The sequence below is a fragment of the Zonotrichia albicollis genome, chromosome 34 (assembly GCF_047830755.1).
Source record: "Zonotrichia albicollis isolate bZonAlb1 chromosome 34, bZonAlb1.hap1, whole genome shotgun sequence".
In the NCBI taxonomy this organism is placed as follows: Eukaryota; Metazoa; Chordata; class Aves; order Passeriformes; family Passerellidae; genus Zonotrichia; species Zonotrichia albicollis.
The window spans coordinates 943,394-965,374 of NC_133852.1; the positions used below are offsets into that span (position 1 = coordinate 943,394).

General features: G+C 56.1%; 1 protein-coding gene across 1 annotated transcript in view; it reads left to right on the plus strand.

Moving 5' to 3' along the window:
- The window catches only part of SMC1A (structural maintenance of chromosomes 1A), a gene marked incomplete at its 3' end in the record, with an annotated part of 47,365 nt that overhangs the window by 8,274 nt on the left and 17,110 nt on the right, over nt 1-21,981 (plus strand). The window contains 6 exon segments of the mRNA XM_074531010.1: nt 2,278-2,481; nt 4,131-4,369; nt 9,434-9,692; nt 13,590-13,730; nt 13,851-13,933; nt 19,419-19,626. Of these exon segments, the coding sequence (XP_074387111.1) occupies nt 2,278-2,481; nt 4,131-4,369; nt 9,434-9,692; nt 13,590-13,730; nt 13,851-13,933; nt 19,419-19,626 (1,134 nt within the window).

Consider the following 21,981-nt stretch of genomic DNA (forward strand, 5'->3'; position numbering starts at 1 on the left):
GCAGTGGAGTCCATTGCCATGAAGAACCCCAAGGATCTCACGGCCCTGTTTGAGGAGATCCCCAGGGATTCAGGGATCCGTATCAGGGATTTAAGGATCCCTCACAGGAATTAGGGGATTTAGGACCATTTCCAAGGGGATTTAGGACCATTTTTGCCCTGTTTTCTCAGGGAGCAGTGGAATCCATCGCCATGAAGAACCCCAAGGGTCTCACGGCCCTGTCTGAGGAGATCCCCAGGGATTTAGGAACCCCTGACCCTGTAGGGATTTAGGAACCTCTCTGACAGGATTTAGGGATCATTCTCAGGGATTTAGGAACATTTCTAACAGGATTTAGGTTCATTTTTTCAGGGAGCAGTGGAATCCATCACCATGAAGAGCCCCAAGGATCTCACAGCCCTGTCTGAGGAGATCCCCAGGGATTCAGGGATTCCCTTTTGGAATTCAGGGATCTCTCACAGGAATTAGGGGATTTAGGACCATTTCTCAGGGATTTAGGACCATTTCTGACCCTGTTTTTTCAGGGAGCAGTGGAGTCCATTGCCATGAAGAACCCCAAGGAGCGCACGGCCCTGTCTGAGCAGATCCCCAGGGATTTGGGGATCCCTGACCCTGCAGGGATTTAGGATTTCCCTGACCCTGCAGGAATTTAGGACCATTTCCAAGGGGATTTAGGACCATTTTTGCCCTGTTTTTTCAGGGAGCAGTGGAGTCCATTGCCATGAAGAACCCCAAGGATCTCACGGCCCTGTCTGAGGAGATCCCCAGGGATTTCTGATTCCCTTTTGGGATTCAGGGATCTCTCACAGGAATTAGGGGATTTAGGACCATTTCTCAGGGATTTAGGACCATTTTTGCCCTGTTTCTGCAGGGAGCAGTGGAGTCCATCGCCATGAAGAACCCCAAGGGTCTCACGGCCCTGTTTGAGGAGATCCCCAGGGATTTAGGAACCCCTGACACTGCAGGGATTTAGGAACCTCTCTGACAGGATTTAGGGATCTTTCTCAAGGATTTAGGACCATTTCCAAGGGGATTTAGGACCATTTTTGCCCCATTTTTCAGGCAGCAGTGGCGTCCATCACCATGAAGAACCCCAAGGATCTCACGGCCCTGTTTGAGGAGATCCCCAGGGATTTCTGATTCCATTTTGGAATTCAGGGATCTCTCACAGGAATTAGGGGATTTAGGACCATTTCTAAAGGGATTTAGGACCATTTCCAAGGGGATTTAGGATCATTTCCAAGGGGATTTAGGATCATTTCTCACCCCATTTTCAGGGAGCAGTGGAGTCCATCGCCATGAAGAACCCCAAGGATCTCACGGCCCTGTTTGAGGAGATCCCCAGGGATTTGGGGATTCCCTGACCCTGAAGGGATTTGGGGATTCCCTGACCCTGCAGGGATTTAGGAACCTCTCTAACAGGATTTAGAGATCATTCTCAAGGATTTAGGAACATTTCTAACAGGATTTAGGATCATTTTTTCAGGGAGCAGTGGAGTCCATCGCCATGAAGAACCCCAAGGAGCGCACGGCCCTGTTTGAGGAGATCCCCAGGGATTTAGGATTTCCCTGACCCTGCAGGGATTTAGGACCATTTCCATGGGATTTAGGATCATTTCTCAGGGATTTAGGACCATTTCTGACCCTGTTTTCTCAGGGAGCAGTGGAGTCCATTGCCATGAAGAACCCCAAGGAGCGCACGGCCCTGTTTGAGGAGATCCCCAGGGATTTGGGGATTCCCTGACCCTGAAGGAACCCCTGACCCTGCAGGGATTTAGGAACCTCTCTGACAGGATTTAGGGATCATTCTCAAGGATTTAGGAACATTTCTAACAGGATTTAGGTTCATTTTTTCAGGGAGCAGTGGAGTCCATCGCCATGAAGAACCCCAGGGAGTGCACGGCCCTGTTTGAGGAGATCCCCAGGGATTCCCTTTTAGGATTTAAGGATCCCTCACAGGAATTAGGGGATTTAGGACCATTTCTGACCCTGTTTTTTTCAGGGAGCAGTGGAGTCCATTGCCATGAAGAACCCCAAGGAGCGCACGGCCCTGTTTGAGGAGATCCCCAGGGATTCAGGGATCTCTCACAGGAATTAGGGGATTTAGGACCATTTCCAAGGGGATTTAGGATCATTTCTCACCCCATTTTTCAGGGAGCAGTGGAGTCCATCGCCATGAAGAACCCCAAGGAGCGCACGGCCCTGTTTGAGGAGATCCCCAGGGATTTAGGACCATTTCTCAGGGATTTAGGACAATTTCTGACCCTGTTTTTGCAGGGAGCAGTGGAATCCATCGCCATGAAGAACCCCAAGGAGCGCACGGCCCTGTTTGAGGAGATCAGCCGCTCGGGCGAGCTCGCCCCCGAGTACGACAAGCGCAAGAAGGAGATGGTGAAGGCCGAGGAGGACACGCAGTTCAATTATCACCGCAAGAAAAACATCGCGGCCGAGCGCAAGGAGGCCAAGCAGGAGAAGGAGGAGGTGGGGAAGGGTGGGAATTTTGGGGAATAAAGGGATTTGGGAATGCTCAGTCCCAGGAAAAAAAGGGGTTTGGGATTGTTTGGAATCTTGGGAAAAGCTGGGTTTGGGCAGCTCCTGGCTAGAACCAGACCCGAGTCTCAGCTTTGAGCAGCTCCTGGCCAGACTCAGGCCTGAGCCACCCCCAAGCCCAGCTTTGAGCAGCTCCTGGGCAGAACCAGGTCTGAGTTCTGGGTTTCAGAAGCTCCTGACCAGAGACAGACCTAGACCCAGCCCAAAACCCAGCTCTGAGCAGTTCCTGGCCAGAACCAGGTCTAAGTTCTGGGTTTGAGAAGTTCCTGACCAGAGCCAGCCCTAGACCCAGCCCCAAGCCTGGCTCTGAGCAGCTCTTGGGCAGAACCAGGTCCAGCTCTGAGCAGCTCCTGAGCAGAACCAGGCCTATCTCAAGTTTAAGAAGCTCCTGAGCAGAACCAGGTCCAAGTCCTGGGTTTGAGAAGCTCCTGGCCAGAACCAGGCCCAGCTCTGAGCAGCTCCTGGCCAGAACCAGGCCCAAGTTTGGGCATTTCCTGGCCAGAACCAGGTCCAGCTTTGAGCAGCTCCTGAGCAGAACCACATCCAAGTTTGAGCAGCTCCTGAGCAGAACCAGGTCTATCCCAGGTTTAAGAAGCTCCTGGCCAGTACCAGGCTCAGATTTAAGCCTCTCCTGGCCAGACCCAGCCCTAACCCCCCAAATCCCCTCTCACCTGCCTTTCCCCCAGGCTGACCGGTACCAGCCAGAACCAGGTCCAAGTTTGAGCAGCTCCTGGCCAGAACCCGGTCCAGCTTTGAGGAGCTCCTGAGCAAAGCCCAGCCCAAACCCTGGGTTTGAGAAGCTCCTGACCAGAACCAGGCCCAGCTTTGAGCAGCTCCTGAGCAGAACCAGGTCCAGCTTTGAGCAGCTCCTGAGCAGAACCAGGTCTATCCCAGGTTTAAGAAGCTCCTGAGCTAAACCAGGCCTCTCCCCCCATTTCCCCCACCCCAGGCTGACCGGTACCAGCCAGAACCAGGCCCAGCTCTGAGCAGCTCCTGAGCAGAACCAGGTCCAAGTTTGAGCAGCTCCTGAGCAAAGCCAGGCCTATCCCAGCCCCAAACTCCAGCTCTGAGCAGCTCCTGGCTAGAACCAGGCCCAAACCCTGGGTTTGAGAAGTTCCTGGCCAGAGCCAGGCCCAGCTTTGAGCAGCTCCTGAGCAGAACCAGGCCCAGCTCTGAGCAGCTCCTAAGCAGAACCAGGTCCAAGTTTGAGCTGTTCCTGAGCAGAACCAGGCCCAGCTCTGAGCAGCTCCTGGCTAGAACCAGGCCCAAACCCTGGGTTTGAGAAGTTCTTGGCCAGAACCAGGCCCAACTTTGAGCAGCTCCTGGCCAGAACCACATCCAAGTTTGAGCAGTCCCTGGGCAGAACCAGGTCCAAGTTTGAGCAGCTCCTGGCCAGAACCATGTCCAGCTTTGAGCAGCTCCTGAGCAGAACCAGGTCTATCCCAGGTTTAAGAAGCTCCTGGCTAGAACCAGGTCCAAGTCCTGGGTTTGGGAAGCTCCTGAGCAGAACCAGGTGTATCCCAGGTTTAAGAAGCTCCTGAGCTAAACCAGGTCTCTCCCCCCCCTTTCCCCCACGCCAGGCTGACCGGTACCAGCGGCTCAAGGACGAGGTGGTTCGGGCGCAGGTGCAGCTCCAGCTCTTCAAGCTGTTCCACAACGAGGCCGAGATCGAGAAGCTCAACAAGGAGCTGGGGCTGAAGAACCGCGAGATCGACAAGGACAAGAAGAGGATGGACAGGGTGGAGGACGAGCTCAAGGACCGCAAGAAGGAGCTGGGCAAGATGATGAGGGAGCAGCAGCAGATCGAGAAGGAGATCAAGTGAGAAGCTTGGGGATTGGGGGGGAAATGGCAGAAATTGGGATGGTTTGGGTGGGAAAAAGTGGAATGGTTTGGGATGTTTAGAAATCAGGTTTAAGTTCTGCTTCCATGGGCAGGGAACCTTCCCAGATCAGGGGGCTCCAAATCTGGGACAATCCCAGGCTGTCTCTGTGGCTGAGGGACTCCAAAACCTTGGAAATATTTGGGTTGGAATATTTAAAAACCAGGTTTAAATCCTGGTTCCATGGGCAGGAACACCTTCACAGATCAGAGGGTTCCAAATCTTGGACAATCCCAGTTTTTCAAATCTTGGACAATCCCAGCCTGTCTCCATGACAGAGGGGCTCCAAAACCCTGGAATTTTTTGGGTGGGAATATTTCAAAACCAGGTTTAAGTTCTGGTTCCACAGGCAGGGAACCTTCACAGATCAGGGGAGTCCACATCTTGGACAATCCCAGTTTTCTAAATTTTGGACAATCCCAGCTTTGTAATCTTGGACAATCCCAGTTTTGTTATCTTGGACAATTCCAGTTTTCCAAATCTTGGACAATCCCAGGCTGTCTCTGTGGCAGAGAGGCTCCAAAACCTGGAATTTTTTGGGTGGGAATATTTAAAAACCAGGTTTAAGTTCTGGTTCCACAGGCAGGGAACCTTCACAGACCAGGGGAGTCCACATCTTGGACAATCCCAGCTTTCCAAATCTTGGACAATCCCAGTTTTCCAAATCTTGGACAATTCCAGCCTGTCTCTGGCTGAGGGGCTCCAAAACCTTGGAAATATTTGGGTTGGAATATTCAAAAACCGGGTTTAAATCCTGGTTCCATGGGCAGGAACAACTTCATAGATCTGGGGGTTCCAAATCTTGGACAGCCCCAGATCTGTAATCTTGGACAATCCCATTTTTGTAATCTTGGACAATCCCAGCTTTCCAAATCTTGGACAATCCCAGCTTTCCAAATCTTGGACATTCCTAGTCTGTCTCCATGGCTGAGGGGCTCCAAAACCTGGAATTTTTTGGGTGGGAATATTTCAAAACCAGGTTTAAGTTCTGGTTCCACAGGCAGGGAACCTTCACAGACCAGGGGAGTCCACATCTTGGACAATCCCAGATTTGTAATCTTGGACAATCCCAGCTTTCCAAATCTTGGACAATTCCAGCCTGTCTCCATGACAGGGGAGCTCCAAAACCTGGAATGGTTTGGGTGGGAAAACCTGGAATGGTTTGGGTTGGAATATTTAAAAACCAGGTTTAAATTCCCATCCAGTTCCATGGACAGGGAACCTTCACACCTTCCCAGTCCAGGTGGTTCCAAATCTTGGACAATCCCAGTTTTCTAAATCTTGCACAATCCCAGCTTTTCAAATCTTGTACAATTCCGACCTGTCTCTGTGGCAGAGAGCTCCAAAACCCTGGAATGGTTTGGGTGGGAAAACCTGGAATGGTTGGGGCTGGAATATTTAAAAACCAGGTTTAAATTCCCATCCAGTTCCATAGACAGGGAACTTTCAAACCTTCCCAGTCCAGGTGGTTCCAAATCTTGGACAATCCCAGCTTTTGTAATCTTGGACAATTCCAGTTTTCCAAATCTTGGACAATCCCAGCTTTCCCAGCCTGTCTCCATGGCAAAGAGGCTCCAAAACCCTGGAATTATTTGGGTGGGAATGTTTCAAAACCAGGTTTAAGTTCTGGTTCCACAGGCAGGGAACCTTCACAGACCAGGGGAGTCCACATCTTGGACAATCCCAGTTTTGTAATCTTGGACAATTCCAGTTTTCCAAATGTTGGACAATCCCAGCCTGTCTCCATGACAGGGGAGCTCCAAAGCCCTGGAATGGTTTGGGTGGGAAAACCTGGAATGGTTTGGGTTGGAATATTTAAAATCCAGGTTTAAGTTCTCATTCAGGTTCCATGGGCTGGGACACCTTCACAGATCAGGGGGCTCCAAACCAGGCCCAGACCCCAAACCAGGCCCAGACCCCAAAACTGGGTACAGACCCCAAAACTGGGTACAGACCCCAAAACTGGGTACAGACCCCAAACCAGGCCCAGACCCCAAACCAGGCCCAAACCCCAAAACCGGGTACAGACCCCAAAACTGGGTACAGACCCCAAACCAGGCCCAGACCACAAACCAGGCTCAGACCACAAACCAGCCCCAAACCAGACCCGGACCCCAAACCAGGCCCAGACCCCAAACCAGGCCCAATCCCCAAACCAGGCCCAAACCAGACCTGAATCCCAAACCAGGCCCAGACCCAAAACTGGTCACAAACCCCAAACCAAACCCAAACCAGGCCCAAACCCTAAACCAGGCCCAGACCCCAAAACAGGCTCAGACCCCAAACCAGGCCTGGAACCCAAACCAGGCCCAGACCCAAACCAGGCCCAGACCCCAAACCAGGCCCAAACCCCAAACCAGCCCCAAACCCCAAACCAGGCCTGGACCACAAACCCCAAACCAGGCCCAGACCCCAAACCAGGCCCAAACCCCAAACCAGGCCCAAACCCCAAACCAGCCCCAAACCCCAAACCCGGCCCAGACCCCAAACCAGGCCCAAACCCCAAACCAGGCCCAAACCCCAAACCGGGCCCAGACCCCAAACCAGCCCCAGACCCCAGACCAGGCCCAGACCCAAACCAGCCCCAAACCCAAACCAGGCCCAAACCCCAAACCAGCCCCAAACCCCAAACCAGGCCCAGACCCCAAACCAGCCCCAGACCCCAAACCAGGCCCAATCCCCAAACCAGGCCCAGACCCCAAACCAGGCCCAAACCAGACCTGAATCCCAAACCAGGCCCAGACGCAAAACTGGTCACAAACCCCAAACCAAACCCAAACCAGGCCCAGACCCCAAACCAGGCCCAGACCCCAAACCAGGCCCAAACCCAAACCAGCCCCAAACCCAAACCAGGCCCAAACCCCAAACCAGGCCCAGACCCCAAACCAGCCCCAAACCCAAACCAGCCCCAAACCCAAACCAGCCCCAAACCCCAAACCAGCCCCAAACCCCAAACCAGGCTCAGACCCCAAACCAGCCCCGAACCCCAAACCAGGCCTGGAACCCAAACCAGGCCCAAACCCCAAACCAGCCCCAAACCAGCCCCAAACCCCAAACCAGGCCCAGACCCCAAACCAGCCCCAAACCCCAAACCAGGCCCAGACCCAAAACTGGTCACAAACCCCAAACCAAACCCAAACCAGACCCAAACCCTAAACCAGGCCCAGACCCCAAAACAGGCTCAGACCCCAAACCAGGCCCGGAACCCAAACCAGGCCCAGACCCCAAACCAGGCCCAAACCCCAAACCAGCCCCAAACCCCAAACCAGGCCTGGACCACAAACCCCAAACCAGGCCCAGACCCCAAACCAGGCCCAAACCCCAAACCAGGCCCAAACCCCAAACCAGCCCCAAACCCGGCCCAGACCCCAAACCAGGCCCAAACCCCAAACCAGGCCCAAACCCCAAACCGGGCCCAGACCCCAAACCAGGCCCAATCTCCAAACCAGGCCCAGACCCCAAACCAGGCCCAGACCCCAAACCAGCCCCAGACCCCAGACCAGGCCCAGACCCAAACCAGCCCCAAACCCAAACCAGGCCCAAACCCCAAACCAGCCCCAAACCCCAAACCAGGCCCAGACCCCAAACCAGCCCCAGACCCCAAACCAGGCCCAATCCCCAAACCAGGCCCAGACCCCAAACCAGGCCCAAACCAGACCTGAATCCCAAACCAGGCCCAGACGCAAAACTGGTCACAAACCCCAAACCAAACCCAAACCAGGCCCAGACCCCAAACCAGGCCCAGACCCCAAACCAGGCCCAAACCCAAACCAGCCCCAAACCCAAACCAGGCCCAAACCCCAAACCAGCCCCAAACCCCAAACCAGCCCCAAACCCCAAACCAGGCTCAGACCCCAAACCAGGCCCAATCCCCAAACCAGCCCCAGACCCCAAACCAGCCCCAAACCCCAAACCAGGCCCAGACCCCAAACCAGGCCCAGACCCCAAACCAGGCCTGAATCCCAAACCAGGCCCAGACCCCAAACCAGGCCCAGACCCCAAACCAGGCCCAAACTCCAAACCAGGCTCAGACCCCAAACCAGGCCCAGACCCCAAAACCGGGTACAGACCCCAAAACGGAGCACAGAAACCAAAACTGGGCCCAAACCCCAAACCAGCCCCAAACCAGGCCGAGACCCCAAACCAGGCCTGGAACCCAAACCAGGCCGAGACCCCAAACCAGCCCCAAATCCCAAACCAGCCCCAAACCCCAAACCAGGCCCGGACCCCAAACCAGGCCCAGACCCCAAACCAGGCCCAAATCCCAAACCAGCCCCAAACCCCAAACCAGGCCAGACCCCAAACCAGCCCCAAACCCAAACCAGGCCCAGACCCCAAACCAGCCCCAAACCCAAACCAGGCCCAAACTCCAAACCAGGCCCAAACCCCAACCAGGCCCAAACCCAAACCAGGCCTGGAACCCAAACCAGGCTCAGACCCCAAACCAGCCCCAAACCCCAAACCAGGCCCAGACCCCAAACCAGGCCCAGACCCCAAACCAGGCCCAGACCCCAAACCAGGCCCAATCCCCAACCAGGCCCAAACCCCAAACCAGGCCTGGAACCCAAACCAGCCCCAAACCCCAAACCAGGCCCAGACCCAAAACTGGTCACAAACCCCAAACCAGCCCCAAACCCCAAACCAGCCCCAAACCCAAACCAGGCCCAAACTCCAAACCAGGCCCAAACCCCAACCAGGCCCAAACCCCAAACCAGGCCTGGAACCCAAACCAGGCTCAGACCCCAAACCAGCCCCAAACCCCAAACCAGGCCCAGACCCCAAACCAGGCCCAGACCCCAAACCAGGCCCAAACCACAAACCAGGCCCAGACCACAAACCAGGCCCAGACCCCAAACCAGGCCCAAACCCCAAACCAGGCCCAGACCCCAAACCAATCCCAAATCCCAAACCAGCCCCAAACCCAAACCAGGCCCAGACCCCAAACCAATCCCAAACCCCAAACCAGGCCCAACCCCAAACCCACCTGAGGTTCTCCCCCTCAGGGAGAAGGACTCGGAGCTGAACCAGAAGCGGCCGCAGTACATCAAGGCCAAGGAGAACACCTCGCACAAGATCAAGAAGCTGGAGGCCGCCAGGAAGTCCCTGCAGAACGCCCAGAAGCAGTACAAGAAACGCAAGGCAGACATGGACGAGCTGGAGAAGGAGATGCTGAGCGTGGAGAAGTCCAGGCAGGAGTTTGAGGAACGCATGGAGGAGGAGAGCCAGAGCCAGGGCAGGGACCTGACCCTGGAGGAGAACCAGGTACGTGTGGGATGGAGGAGAACCAGGTGTGGTGGGACACGTGGGGTTTGGGAGGGATGGAGGAGAACCAGAGCCAGGGGAGGGACCTGACCCTGCAGGAGAACCAGGTACGTGTGGGATGGAGGAGAACCAGATGTGGTGGGACAGGTGGGGTTTGGGGGCTTAGGATGGACAGAGGAAAGATTTCACCTTGGAGGAGAACCAGGTGTGGTGGGACAGGTGGGGTTTGGGAGGGATGGAGGAGAACCAGAGCTGTAGGAGGGACCTGACCCTGGAGGAGAACCAGGTGTGGTGGGACAGGTGGGGTTTGGGGACCTGAGGAGGGATGGAGGAAAGATCTCACCTTGGAGGAGAACCTGGTGTATGGTGGGACAGATGGGGTTTGGGAGGGACCTGAACCTGGAGGAGAACCAGGTGTGGAGTGATCCCATGGGATTTGGAATGGATGGAGGAGAAGGAGAGGTGGATTTGGACATTTGGGATGGATGGAGGAGAACCAGAGCCAGGGGAGGGACCTGAGCCTGGAGGAGAACCAGGTGTGGTGGGACAGGTGGGGTTTGGGGCTTTGGGATGGATGGAGGAGAACCAGAACCACAGGAGGGACCTGATCATGGAGGAGAACCAGGTGTGGTGGGACATGTGGGGATTTGGGATGGATAGAGGAGAACCAGGTGTGGTGGGACTGGTGGGGTTTGGGGACCTGGGGAGGGATGGAGGAGAACCAGAGCCAGGGCAGAGACCTGAGCCTGGAGGAGAACCAGGTGAGGTGGGACATGTGGGGTTTGGAAGGGACCTGAGGATGGAGGAGAACCAGGTGTGGTGGGACTGGTGGGGTTTGGGGACCTGAGCAGGGATGGAGGAGAGCCAGAGTCAGGAGAGGGACATGACCCTGGAGGAGAACCAGGTGTGGTGATGGGACAGGTGGGGTTTGGGGACCTGGGGAGGGATGGAGGAAAGATCTCACCTTGGAGGAGAACCAGGTGTGGTGATGGGACAGGTGGGGTTTGGGGGCTTGGGATGGACGGAGGAAAGATCTCACCTTGGAGGACAACCAGGTGTGGTGGGACTGGTGGGGTTTGGGGCTTTGGGATGGATGGAGGAGAACCAGAGCTACAGGAGGGACCTGACCCTGGAGGAGAACCAGGTACGTGTAGGATGGAGGAGAACCAGAGCTACAGGAGGGACCTGACCCTGGAGGAGAACCAGGTACGTGTAGGATGGAGGAGAACCAGAGCTACAGGAGGGACCTGACCCTGGAGGAGAACCAGGTACGTGTAGGATGGAGGAGAACCAGAGATACAGGAGGGAGACCATGGAGGAGAACCAGGTGTGGTGGGACACGTGGGGTTTGGGGCTTTGGGAGGGATGGAGGAGAGCCAGAACCAGGGGAGAGACCTGACCCTGGAGGAGAACCAGGTACGTGTGGGATGGAGGAGAACCAGAGATACAGGAGGGACCTGAGGGACCTGACCCTGGAAGAGAACCAGGTGTGGTGGTGAGACAGGTGGGGTTTGGGGACCTGGGGAGGGATGGAGGAAAGATCTCACCTTGGAGGAGAACCAGGTGTGGTGGGACAGGTGGGGATTTGGGATGGATAGAGGAGAACCAGGTGTGGTGGGACAGGTGGGGTTTGGGGGCTTGGGATGAACAGAGGAAAGATCTCACCTTGGAGGAGAACCAGGTGTGGTGGTAGGACAGGTGGAGTTTGGGGGTTTGGGATGGATGGGGGAGAGCCAGAGCCAGGGCAGGGACCTGACCATGGAGGAGAACCAGGTGTGGTGGGACAGGTGGGGCTTGGGAGTTTGGGATGGATGGAGGAGAGCCAGAGTCAGGAGAGGGACATGACCCTGGAGGAGAACCAGGTACGTGTAGGGTGGAGGAGAACCAGAGATACAGGAGGGACCTGAGGGACCTGACCCTGGAAGAGAACCAGGTGTGGTGATGGGACAGGTGGGGTTTGGGGACCTGGGGAGGGATGGAGGAAAGATCTCACCTTGGAGGAGAACCAGGTGTGGAGTGATCCCATGGGATTTGGAATGGATGGAGGAGAAGGAATGTGGATTTGGACATTTGGGATGGATGGAGGAGAACCAGAGCCAGGGGAGGGACCTGAGCCTGGAGGAGAACCAGGTGTGGTGGGACAGGTGGGGTTTGGGGCTTTGGGATGGATGGAGGAGAGCCAGAGCTACAGGAGGGACCTGATCATGGAGGAGAACCAGGTGTGGAGTGATCCCATGGGATTTGGAATGGATGGAGGAGAAGGAGAGGTGGATTTGGACATTTGGGATGGATGGAGGAGAACCAGAGCTACAGGAGAGGGCCCTCACCTTGGAGGAGAACCAGGTGTGGTGAGACAGGTGGGGTTTGGGATGGAGGAGAAGGAGATGTGGATTTGGTGTTTGGGATGAATGGAGGAGAGCCAGAACCACTGAGGGACCTGACCCTGGAGGAGAACCAGGTGTGGTGGGACAGGTGGGGTTTGGGGTGGATGGAGGAGAAGGAAGAGACCTGACCCTGGAGGAGAACCAGGTGTGGGGTGGGATTTGGTGATTTGGGAGGGGTGGAGGAGAGACCTGACCCTGGAGAAGACCCACATCCTCTGACCCCCAGGTGTCCCCCCAGGTTCTTTGACCCCCAGGTGACCCCCAGGTTGTCCCCATGTCCCCCCACGTTCCCTGACCCCAGGTTGTCCCTGTGTCCCCCAGGTTTTCTGACCCTAGGTTGTCCCCCAGGTGTCCCCAATGTGTCCCCAGGTGAAGAAATACCATCACCTGAAGGAGGAGACCAGCAGGTGCCCTGACCCCAGGTGTCCCCATGTCCCCCAGATGTCCCCCATGTCCCCCAGGTGACCCCCAGGTGTCCCCAATGTCCCCCCAGGTGAAGAAGTACCACCGCCTGAAGGAGGAGGCCAGCAAGCGTGCAGCCCCCATGTCCCCCAGGTGTCCCCCATGTCCCCATGTCCCCCAGGTGTTCCCCAGGTGACCCCAGATGTCCCCATGTCCCTCCAGGTGAAGAAATACCATCACCTGAAGGAGGAGGCCAGCAGGTGCCCTGACCCCAGGTGTCCCCCAGGTGTCCCCCATGTCCCCTGACCCCCAGGTGACTCCAGGTGTCCCCCATGTTCCCATGTCCCCCAGGTGTTCCCCAGGTGTCCCCCAGGTGACCCCCAGGTTGTCCCCAATGTGTCCCCAGGTGAAGAAATACCATCACCTGAAGGAGGAGACCAGCAGGCGCCCTGACCCCAGGTGTCCCCAATGTCCCCATGACCCCCAGGTGACCCCAGGTGTCCCCATGTCCCCCCCAGGTGAAGAAGTACCACCGCCTGGAAGAGGAGGCCAGCAGGTGCCCTGACCCCAGGTGTCCCCCATGTCCCCTGACCCCCAGGTGACCCCCAGGTGTCCCCAATGTGTCCCCAGGTGAAGAAGTACCACCGCCTGAAGGAGGAGGCCAGCAAGCGTGTGGCCCCCATGTCCCCACATCCCCCAGGTGTCCCCCATGTCCCCTGATCCCCAGGTGTCCCCCAGGTGTGGTGACCCCCAGGTGTCCCCCAGGTGACCCCCAGGTGTCCCCAATGTCCCCTGACCCCCAGATGTCCCCAATGTCCCCCAGGTGAAGAAGTACCACTGGCTGTAGGAGGAGGCCAGCAAGCGTGTGGCCCCCACGTCCCCCAGGTGTCCCCCAGGTGTGGTGACCCCAGGTGTCCCCCCTGACCCCCAGGTGACCCCAGGTGTCCCCAATGTCCCCAGGTGAAGAAGTACCACCGCCTGAAGGAGGAGGCCAGCAAGCATGCAGCCCCCATGTCCCCCAGATGACCCCCAGGTGACCCCCAGGTGTCCCCATGTTCCCCCATGTCCCCTGACCCCCAGGTGACCCCAGATGTCCCTAATGTGTCCCCAGGTGAAGAAGTACCACCGCCTGAAGGAGGAGGCCAGCAAGCGCGCGGCCACGCTGGCCCAGGAGCTCGAGAAGTTCAACCGTGACCAGAAAGCCGACCAGGACCGGCTGGACCTGGAGGAGAGGAAGAAGGTGGAGACCGAGGTGAGACCCAGGCTGTCCCCAAACTGTCCCCAGGCTGTCCCCAGACTGTCCCCAGGCTGTCCCCAAACTGTCCCCATGGCCCACCTGGGCTCACTGTCCCCTCTGTCCCCGTGTCCCCAGGCCAAGATCAAGCAGAAGCTGAGGGAGATCGAGGAGAACCAGAAGCGCATCGAGAAGCTCGAGGAGTACATCGCCACCAGCAAGTGCGGCGCTGCCACCGGGGTGTCACCGGGGTGTCCCCAAGGGGGTTGGATTGTCCCCAGATTGTCACCAGGGGGGCTGGAGTGTCCCCATGGTGTCCCCAAGGGGCTGGAGTGTCACCAAACAGGGCTGCAGTGTCCTCAAGGTGTCCCCAGGTTGTCCCCAAGGGGGTTGGAGTGTGACCAAGGTGTCCCTAAGGGGGGGTTAGAGTGTCCCCACAGTGTCCCCAAGGGGGCTGCAGTGTCCTCAAGGTGTCCCCAGGTTGTCCCCAAGGGGACTGGAGTGTGACCAGGGTGTCACCAAGGGGGCTGGAGTATCCCCAGGGTGTCACCAGGGGGGTTGGAATGTCCCCAGAGGGACTGGAGTGTCACCAAGGTGTCACCAAGGGGGGCTGGAGTGTCACCAGCATGTCCCCAAGGGGGCTGGAGTGTCCTCAGGGTGTCCCCAGGGTGTCACCAGGGGGGTTGGAGTGTCCCCAGGGGGGCTGGAATGTCACCAAGGTGTCACCAAGGGAGTTGGAGTGTCCCCAGAGTGTCCCCAAAGGTGTTGGAGTGTCCCCAGGGTGTCCCCAAAGGTGTTGGAGTGTCCCCAGAGTGTCCCCAAAGGTGTTGGCGTGTCCCCAGGGTGTCCCCAAAGGTGTTGGAGTGTCCCCAGGGTGTCCCCAGGGGGGTTGGAGTGTCCCCAAGGTGTCCCCAAAGTGTCCCCAATGGGAGCTGGAATGTCACCAGCATATCCCCAGGGGTACTGGGGTGTCCCCAGGGTGTCCCCAAGGGGCTGCAGTGTCCCCAGAGTGTCCCCAGAGTGTCCCCAGAGGGTTGGAGTGTCCCCAAGGTGTCCCCAGGGAGGTTGGAGTGTCCCCAAGGTGTCCCCAAGGGGGGCTGCAGTGTCCCCAAAGGGCGCTGGAGTGTGCCCAGGGGGACTGGAGTGTCACCAAGGTGTCCCCAAGGGGGACAAGAGTGTCCCCAAAGGGGTTTGAAATGTCACCAAGGGGACTGGAGTGTCCCCAGAGGAGTTGGAGCGTCCCCAAGGTGTCCCCAAGGGGGATGGAGTGTCCCCAAGGTGTCCTCAGGGTGTCCCCAAGGGGGTTGCAGTGTCCTCAAGGTGTCCCCAAGGGGGCTGGAGTGTCCCCAAAGTGTCCCCAGAGGGGTGGCAATGTCCTCAAGGTGTCCCCAGGCGGTTTGGAGTGTCCTCAAGGGGGCTGGAGTGTCACCAAGGTGTCACCAGGGGGGGCTGGAGTGTCCCCAAGGGGGCTGGAGTGTCCCCAGGGTGTCCCCAAGGGGCTGGAGTGTCCCCAGAGGAGTTGGAGTGTCCCCAAGGTGTCCCCAACATGGCTTGCAGTGTCCCCATGGTGTCCCCAAGGGGCTGGAGTGTCACCAAAGAGGGCTGCAGTGTCCTCAAGGTGTCCCCAGGTTGTCCCCAAGGGGGCTGGAGTGTGACCAAGGTGTCCCTAAGGGGGGTTAGAGTGTCCCCACAGTGTCCCCAAGGGGGCTGGAGTGTCCTCAGGGTGTCCCCAGGGTGTCACCAGGGTGTCACCAGGGTGTCACCAGGGGGGTTGGAGTGTCCCCAGGGGGACTGGAGTGTCCCCAAGGTGTCACCAAGGTGTCACCAAGGGGGGCTGGAGTGTCACCAGCATGTCCCCAAGGGGGCTGCAGTGTCCCCAGGGTGTCCTCAGGGTGTCCCCAGGGTGTCACCAAGGGGGACTGGAGTGTCCCCAAAGGGGTTGGAGTGTCCCCAAGGTGTCCCCAAGGGGGGTTGTAGTGTCCCCAAGGTATCCCCAAAGTGTCCCCAGTGGGAGCTGGAATGTCACCAGCAGATCCCCAGGGGTACTGGGGTGTCCCCAGGGTGTCCCCAAGGGGCTGCAGTGTCCCCAGGGTGTCCCCAAGGGGCTGCAGTGTCCCCAGGGTGTCCCCAAGGGGCTGCAGTGTCCCCAGAGTGTCCCCAGAGTGTCCCCAGGTCATCCCCACGTCCCCATTCCTGTCAGCAGGTGTGGGATCAGCCCCCCCAAACCCCCTGAAACCTCTCCAAATCCCATTTTTCACCCTCAAACCCCCATTTCTCCCCATTTCTCACCCCCACACCCCCATTTCCCCCCCAGGCAGTCCCTGGAGGAGCAGAAACACCTCAAGGCTGTAGGATCAGTCCCCCAAATCCCATTTTTCACCCCTTAAATCCCCATTTTTCAGCCCCCACACCCCCATTTCTCCCCATTTTCAGCCCCCACACCCCCATTTCTCCAGGCAGTCCCTGGAGGAGCAGAAGTGCCTGGAGGGTGTGAGATCAGCCCCCCAAATCCCCCAAAATTACCCCAAACCCCCATTTCTCCCCATTTTCAGCCCCCCGAATCCCCATTTTTCACCCCCCAAACCCCCATTTCTCCCCATTTCTCACCCCCAAATCCCATTTTTCACCCCCAAACCCCCCAAAACGACTCCAAACCCCCATTTCTCCCCATTTTCAGCCCCCAAACCCCCATTTCTCCCCATTTTTCACTCCCAAACCCCCATTTCTCACCCCCCAAATCCCCATTTCTCACCCCATGTCCCCCCAGGCAGTCCCTGGAGGAGCAGAAGCGCCTGGAGGGTGTGAGATCAGCCCTCAAATCCCATTTTTCACCCCCCAAATCCCCCAAAATGACCCCAAACCCCCATTTCTCCCCATTTTCAGCCCCAAACCCCCATTTTCAGCCCCCAAATCCCCATTTCTCACCCCCCAAATCCCATTTCTCACCCCCATTTCCCCCCAGGCAGTCCCTGGAGGAGCAGAAACACCTCAAGGCTGTAGGATCAGTCCCCCAAATCCCATTTTCAGCCCCCAAATCCCCATTTTTCACCTCCAAACCCCCATTTCTCCCCATTTTCAGCCCCCAAATTCCATTTTTCACACCCAAACCCCCATTTCTCCCCATTTCTCACCCCAAACCCCCATTTTCAGCCCCCCCAATCCCCATTTTTCGCCCCCATTTCCCCCCAGGCAGTCCCTGGAGGAACAGAAGTGCCTGGAGGGTGTGAGATCAGCCCCCAAACCCCCATTTCTCCCCATTTTCAGCCCCCAAATCCCCATTTCTCCCCCCAGGCAGTCCCTGGAGGAGCAGAAACACCTCAAGGCTGTAGGATCAGTCCCCCAAATCCCATTTTTCACCCCCAAATCCCCATTTTTCACCCCCCAAACCCCCATTTCTCCCCATTTTTCACCCCCAAACCCCCATTTCTCTCCCCATTTTCAGCCCCCAAATCCCATTTCTCACTCCCGAAATCCCATTTCTCACCCCCATTTCTCCCCATTTCTCACCCCCATTTCTCCCCAGGCAGTCCCTGGAGGAGCAGAAACACCTCAAGGCTGTAGGATCAGTCCCCCAAACCCCCATTTCTCCCCATTTCTCACCCCAAACCCCCATTTTCAGCCCCCTGAATCCCCATTTTTCACCCCCAAACCCCCTCAAAATGACCCCAAACCCCATTTTTCTCCCCCAGGCAGTCCCTGGAGGAGCAGAAGCGCCTGGAGGGTGTGAGATCAGCCCTCAAACCCCCATTTCTCCCCATTTTCAGCCCCCAAATCCCCATTTTCAGCCCCCAAATCCCCATTTCTCTCCCCCAAACCCCCATTTCTCCCCATTTTTCAACCCCCAAATCCCCATTTTTCACCCCCAAACCCCCATTTCTCCCCCCAAATCCCCATTTTCACCCCTAACCCCCCATTTCTCCCAATTTTTCACCCCCAAACCCCCATTTCTCCCAATTTTTCACCCCCAAACCCCCATTTCTCCCAATTTTCAACCCCCAAATCCCCATTTTTCACCCCAAACCCCCATTTCTCCCCATTTCTCACCCCAAACCCCCATTTTCAGCCCCCCGAATCCCCATTTTCAGCCCCCAAACCCCCATTTCTCACCCCCAAACCCTCATTTCTCCCCATTTTTCACCCCCAAACCCCCATTTCTCCCCATTTTCAGCCCCCAAATCCCATTTTCCCCCCCTATTTCTCCAGGCAGTCCCTGGAGGAGCAGAAGTGCCTGGAGGGTGTGAGATCAGCCCCCCAAATCCCCCAAAATTACCCCAAACCCCCATTTCTCCCCATTTTCAGCCCCCCGAATCCTCATTTTTCACCCCCAAACCCCCATTTCTCCCCATTTCTCACCCCCAAATCCCATTTTTCACCCCCAAACCACCCAAAACGACTCCAAACCCCCATTTCTCCCCATTTTCAGCCCCCAAACCCCCATTTCTCCCCATTTTTCACTCCCAAACCCCCATTTCTCACCCCCCAAATCCCCATTTCTCACCCCATTTCCCCCCAGGCAGTCCCTGGAGGAACAGAAGCGCCTGGAGGGTGTAGGATCAGCCCCCCAAATCCCATTTTTTACCCCCAAATCCCCATTTTTCACCCCCAAACCCCCATTTCTCCCCATTTCTCACCCCAAACCCCCATTTTCAGCCCCCCGAATCCCCATTTTTCACCCCTCAAACCCCCATTTCTCCCCATTTTTCAGCCCCAAACCCCCATTTCTCCCCATTTTCACCCCCCAAATCCCATTTCTCACCCCCATTTCCCCCCAGGCAGTCCCTGGAGGAGCAGAAACACCTCGAGGCTGTAGGATCAGCCCCCCAGATCCCATTTTTCACCCCCCAAATCCCCATTTTCACCCCCAAACCCCCATTTCTCCCCATTTTCACCCCCCAAACCCCCATTTCTCCCCCCAAACCCCCATTTTCACCCCCCAAATCCCCATTTTCAGCCCCCAAATCCCCATTTCTTGCCCCCATTTCCCCGCAGGCAGTCCCTGGAGGAGCAGAAGCGCCTGGAGGGTGTGAGATCAGCCCCCAAACCCACCAAAATTACCTCAAACCCCCATTTCTCCCCATTTTCACCCCCCAAATCCCCATTTTCAGCCCCCAAATCCCCATTTTTCACCCCCAAACCCCCCAAAACGACTCCAAACCCCCATTTCTCCCCATTTTTCACCCCCAAACCCCCATTTCTCCCCATTTTCACCCCCCAAATCCCATTTCTCACCCCATTTCCCCCCAGGCAGTCCCTGGAGGAGCAGAAGCGCCTGGAGGGTGTGAGATCAGACCCCAAACTCCCATTTCTCCCCATTTTCACCCCCCAAACCCCCATTTCTCCCCATTTCTCACCCCCATTTCCCTCCCAGGCAGTCCCTGGAGGAGCAGAAGCGCCTGGAGGGTGTGAGATCAGCCCTCAAACCCCCATTTCTCCCCATTTTCAGCCCCCAAATCCCCATTTTCAGCCCCCAAATCCCCATTTCTCACCCCCAAATCCCCATTTCTCCCCATTTCTCACCCCCACACCCCCATTTCCCCCCCAGACAATCCCTGGAGGAGCAGAAACACCTCAAGGCTGTAGGATCAGTTCCCCAAATCCCCATTTCTCACCCCCAAACCCCCATTTCTCCCCATTTTCAGCCCCCAGATCCCATTTTTCACCCCCAAACCCCCCAAAATGACCCCAAACCCCATTTTTCGCCCCCAGGCAGTCCCTGGAGGAGCAGAAGCGCCTGGAGGGCGAGCTGACGGAGGAGGTGGAGCTGGCCAAGCGCCGCATCGACGAGATCAACAAGGAGCTGAACCAGGTGATGGAGCAGCTCGGGGACGCGCGCATCGACCGCCAGGAGAGCAGCCGGCAGCAGCGCAAGGCCGAGATCATGGACAGCATCAAGCGCCTCTACCCCGGCTCCGTGGTGAGCGCCGGGCCCGGGGGGATGGAAACACACAGGAACTGACCCAAAAACTGACCCTGAACACCCCAAAAACTGACCCAAAAACGCCCCCAGAACACCCCAAAAACTGACCCAAAAACGCCCCCAGAACACCCCAAAAACTGACCCTGAAACGCCCCCAGAACACCCCAAAAACTGACCCAAAATACCCTGAAATGTGCCCCAAAACTGACCCAGAACACCCCAAAAACTGGCCCAAAATACCCTGAAATGTACCCCAAAAACTGACCCAAAATACCCTGAAATGTACCCCAAAAACTGACCCTGAACACCCCAGGAACTGACCCAAAAACGCCCCCAGAAACTGACCCAGAACACCCCAAAAACTGACCCCAAAACTGACCCAGAACACCCCAAAAACTGACCCAAAATACCCTGAAATGCACCCCAAAACACCTCCGAAAACTGACCCAAAACACCCCAAAAACTGACCCAGAGCACCCCAAAAACTGACCCAAAATACCCTGAAATATACCCCAAAACTGACCCTGAACACCCCAAAAACTGACCCAAAATACCCTGAAATATACCCCAAAACTGACCCAAAACTCCCTCAGAAAATGACCAAAACCTGACCCAAAAACTGACCAAAATATCCTGAAATGTACCCCAAAACACCCCCAAAAACTGACCCCAAACTGACCCTGAACAGCCCAAAAACTGACCCAAAATACCCTGAAATGTACCCCAAAACTGACCCCAAACTGACCCAAAATACCCTGAAATGTACCCCAAAACACCCCAAAATACCCTGAAATGTACCCCAAAACACACCCAGAAACTGACCCTAAACACCCCAAAAACTGACCCAAAATACCCTGAAATGTACCCCAAAACTGACCCAAAATACCCTGAAATGTGCCCCAAAAACTGACCCTGAAGACCCCAAAAACTGACCCAAAATACCCTGAAATGTGCCCCAAAACTGACCCAAAACTCCCTCAGAAAATGACCAAAAACTGACCCAAAATACCCCAAAAACTGACCCAAAACACCCCCAAAAACTGACCCCAAACTGACCCAGAACACCCCAAAAACACCCCAAAAACTGACCAAGAATACCCCCAGGGACTGACCCAAAACACCCCAGAAACTGCACCATAAACTGACCCTGAACACCCCAAAAACTGACCCAAAATACCCTGAAATGTACCCCAAAACACCCCTGAAAACTGACCCAGAACACCCCAAAAACTGACCCAAAATACCCTGGAATGTACCCAAAAACTGACCCTGAACACCCCAAAAACTGACCCAAAATACCCCCTGAGACTGCACCAAAAACTGACCCTAAACACCCCAAAAACTGACCCAAAATACGCTGAAATGTACCCCAAAACTGACCCTGAACACCCCAAAAACTGACCCCAAACTGACCCAGAACACCCCAAAAACTGACCCAAAATACCCTGAAATGTACCCCAAAACTGACCCAAAATACCCTGAAATGTGCCCCAAAACTGACCCTGAACACCCCAAAAACTGACCCAAAATACCCTGAAATGTACCCCAAAAACTGACCCCAAACTGACCCAAAATACCCTGAAATGTACCTGAAAACTGACCCAAAATACCCTGAAATGTACCCCAAAACTGACCCAGAACACCCCAAAAACTGACCCAAAACACCCCCAGAAACTGACCCAGAACACCCCAAAAACTGACCCAGAATACCCCCAGATATTGACCCAAAACACCCTAGAAACTGCACCATAAACTGACCCAGAACACCCCAAAAACTGACCCAAAACACCCCCAAAAACTGACCCAGAACACCCCAAAAACTGACCGAAAATACCCTGAAATGTGCCCCAAAACTGACCCCAAACTGACCCAGAACACCCCAAAAACTGACCCAAAACACCCCCAAAAACTGACCCAGAACACCCCAAAAACTGACCCAAAATACCCTGAAATGTGCCCCAAAACTGACCCCAAACTGACCCAAAATACGCTGAAATGTGCCCCAAAACACCCCTGAAAACTGACCCCAAACTGACCCAGAACACCCCAAAAACTGACCCAAAATACCCTGAAATGTGCCCCAAAACTGACCCAAAATACCCTGAAATGTACCCCAAAACTGACCCCAAACTGACCCAAAATACGCTGAAATGTGCCCCAAAACACCCCAGAAACTGCCCTAAAACCAGCCCCAAAACCCCACACCTGCCCCATAACTGATACCCCTGATATCCCATAACTGATATCCCTGACCCCATAACTGACATCCCTGCCCCATAACTGATATCCCTGACCCCATAACTGACATCCCTGCCCCATAACTGACATCCCTGCCCCATAACTGATATCCCT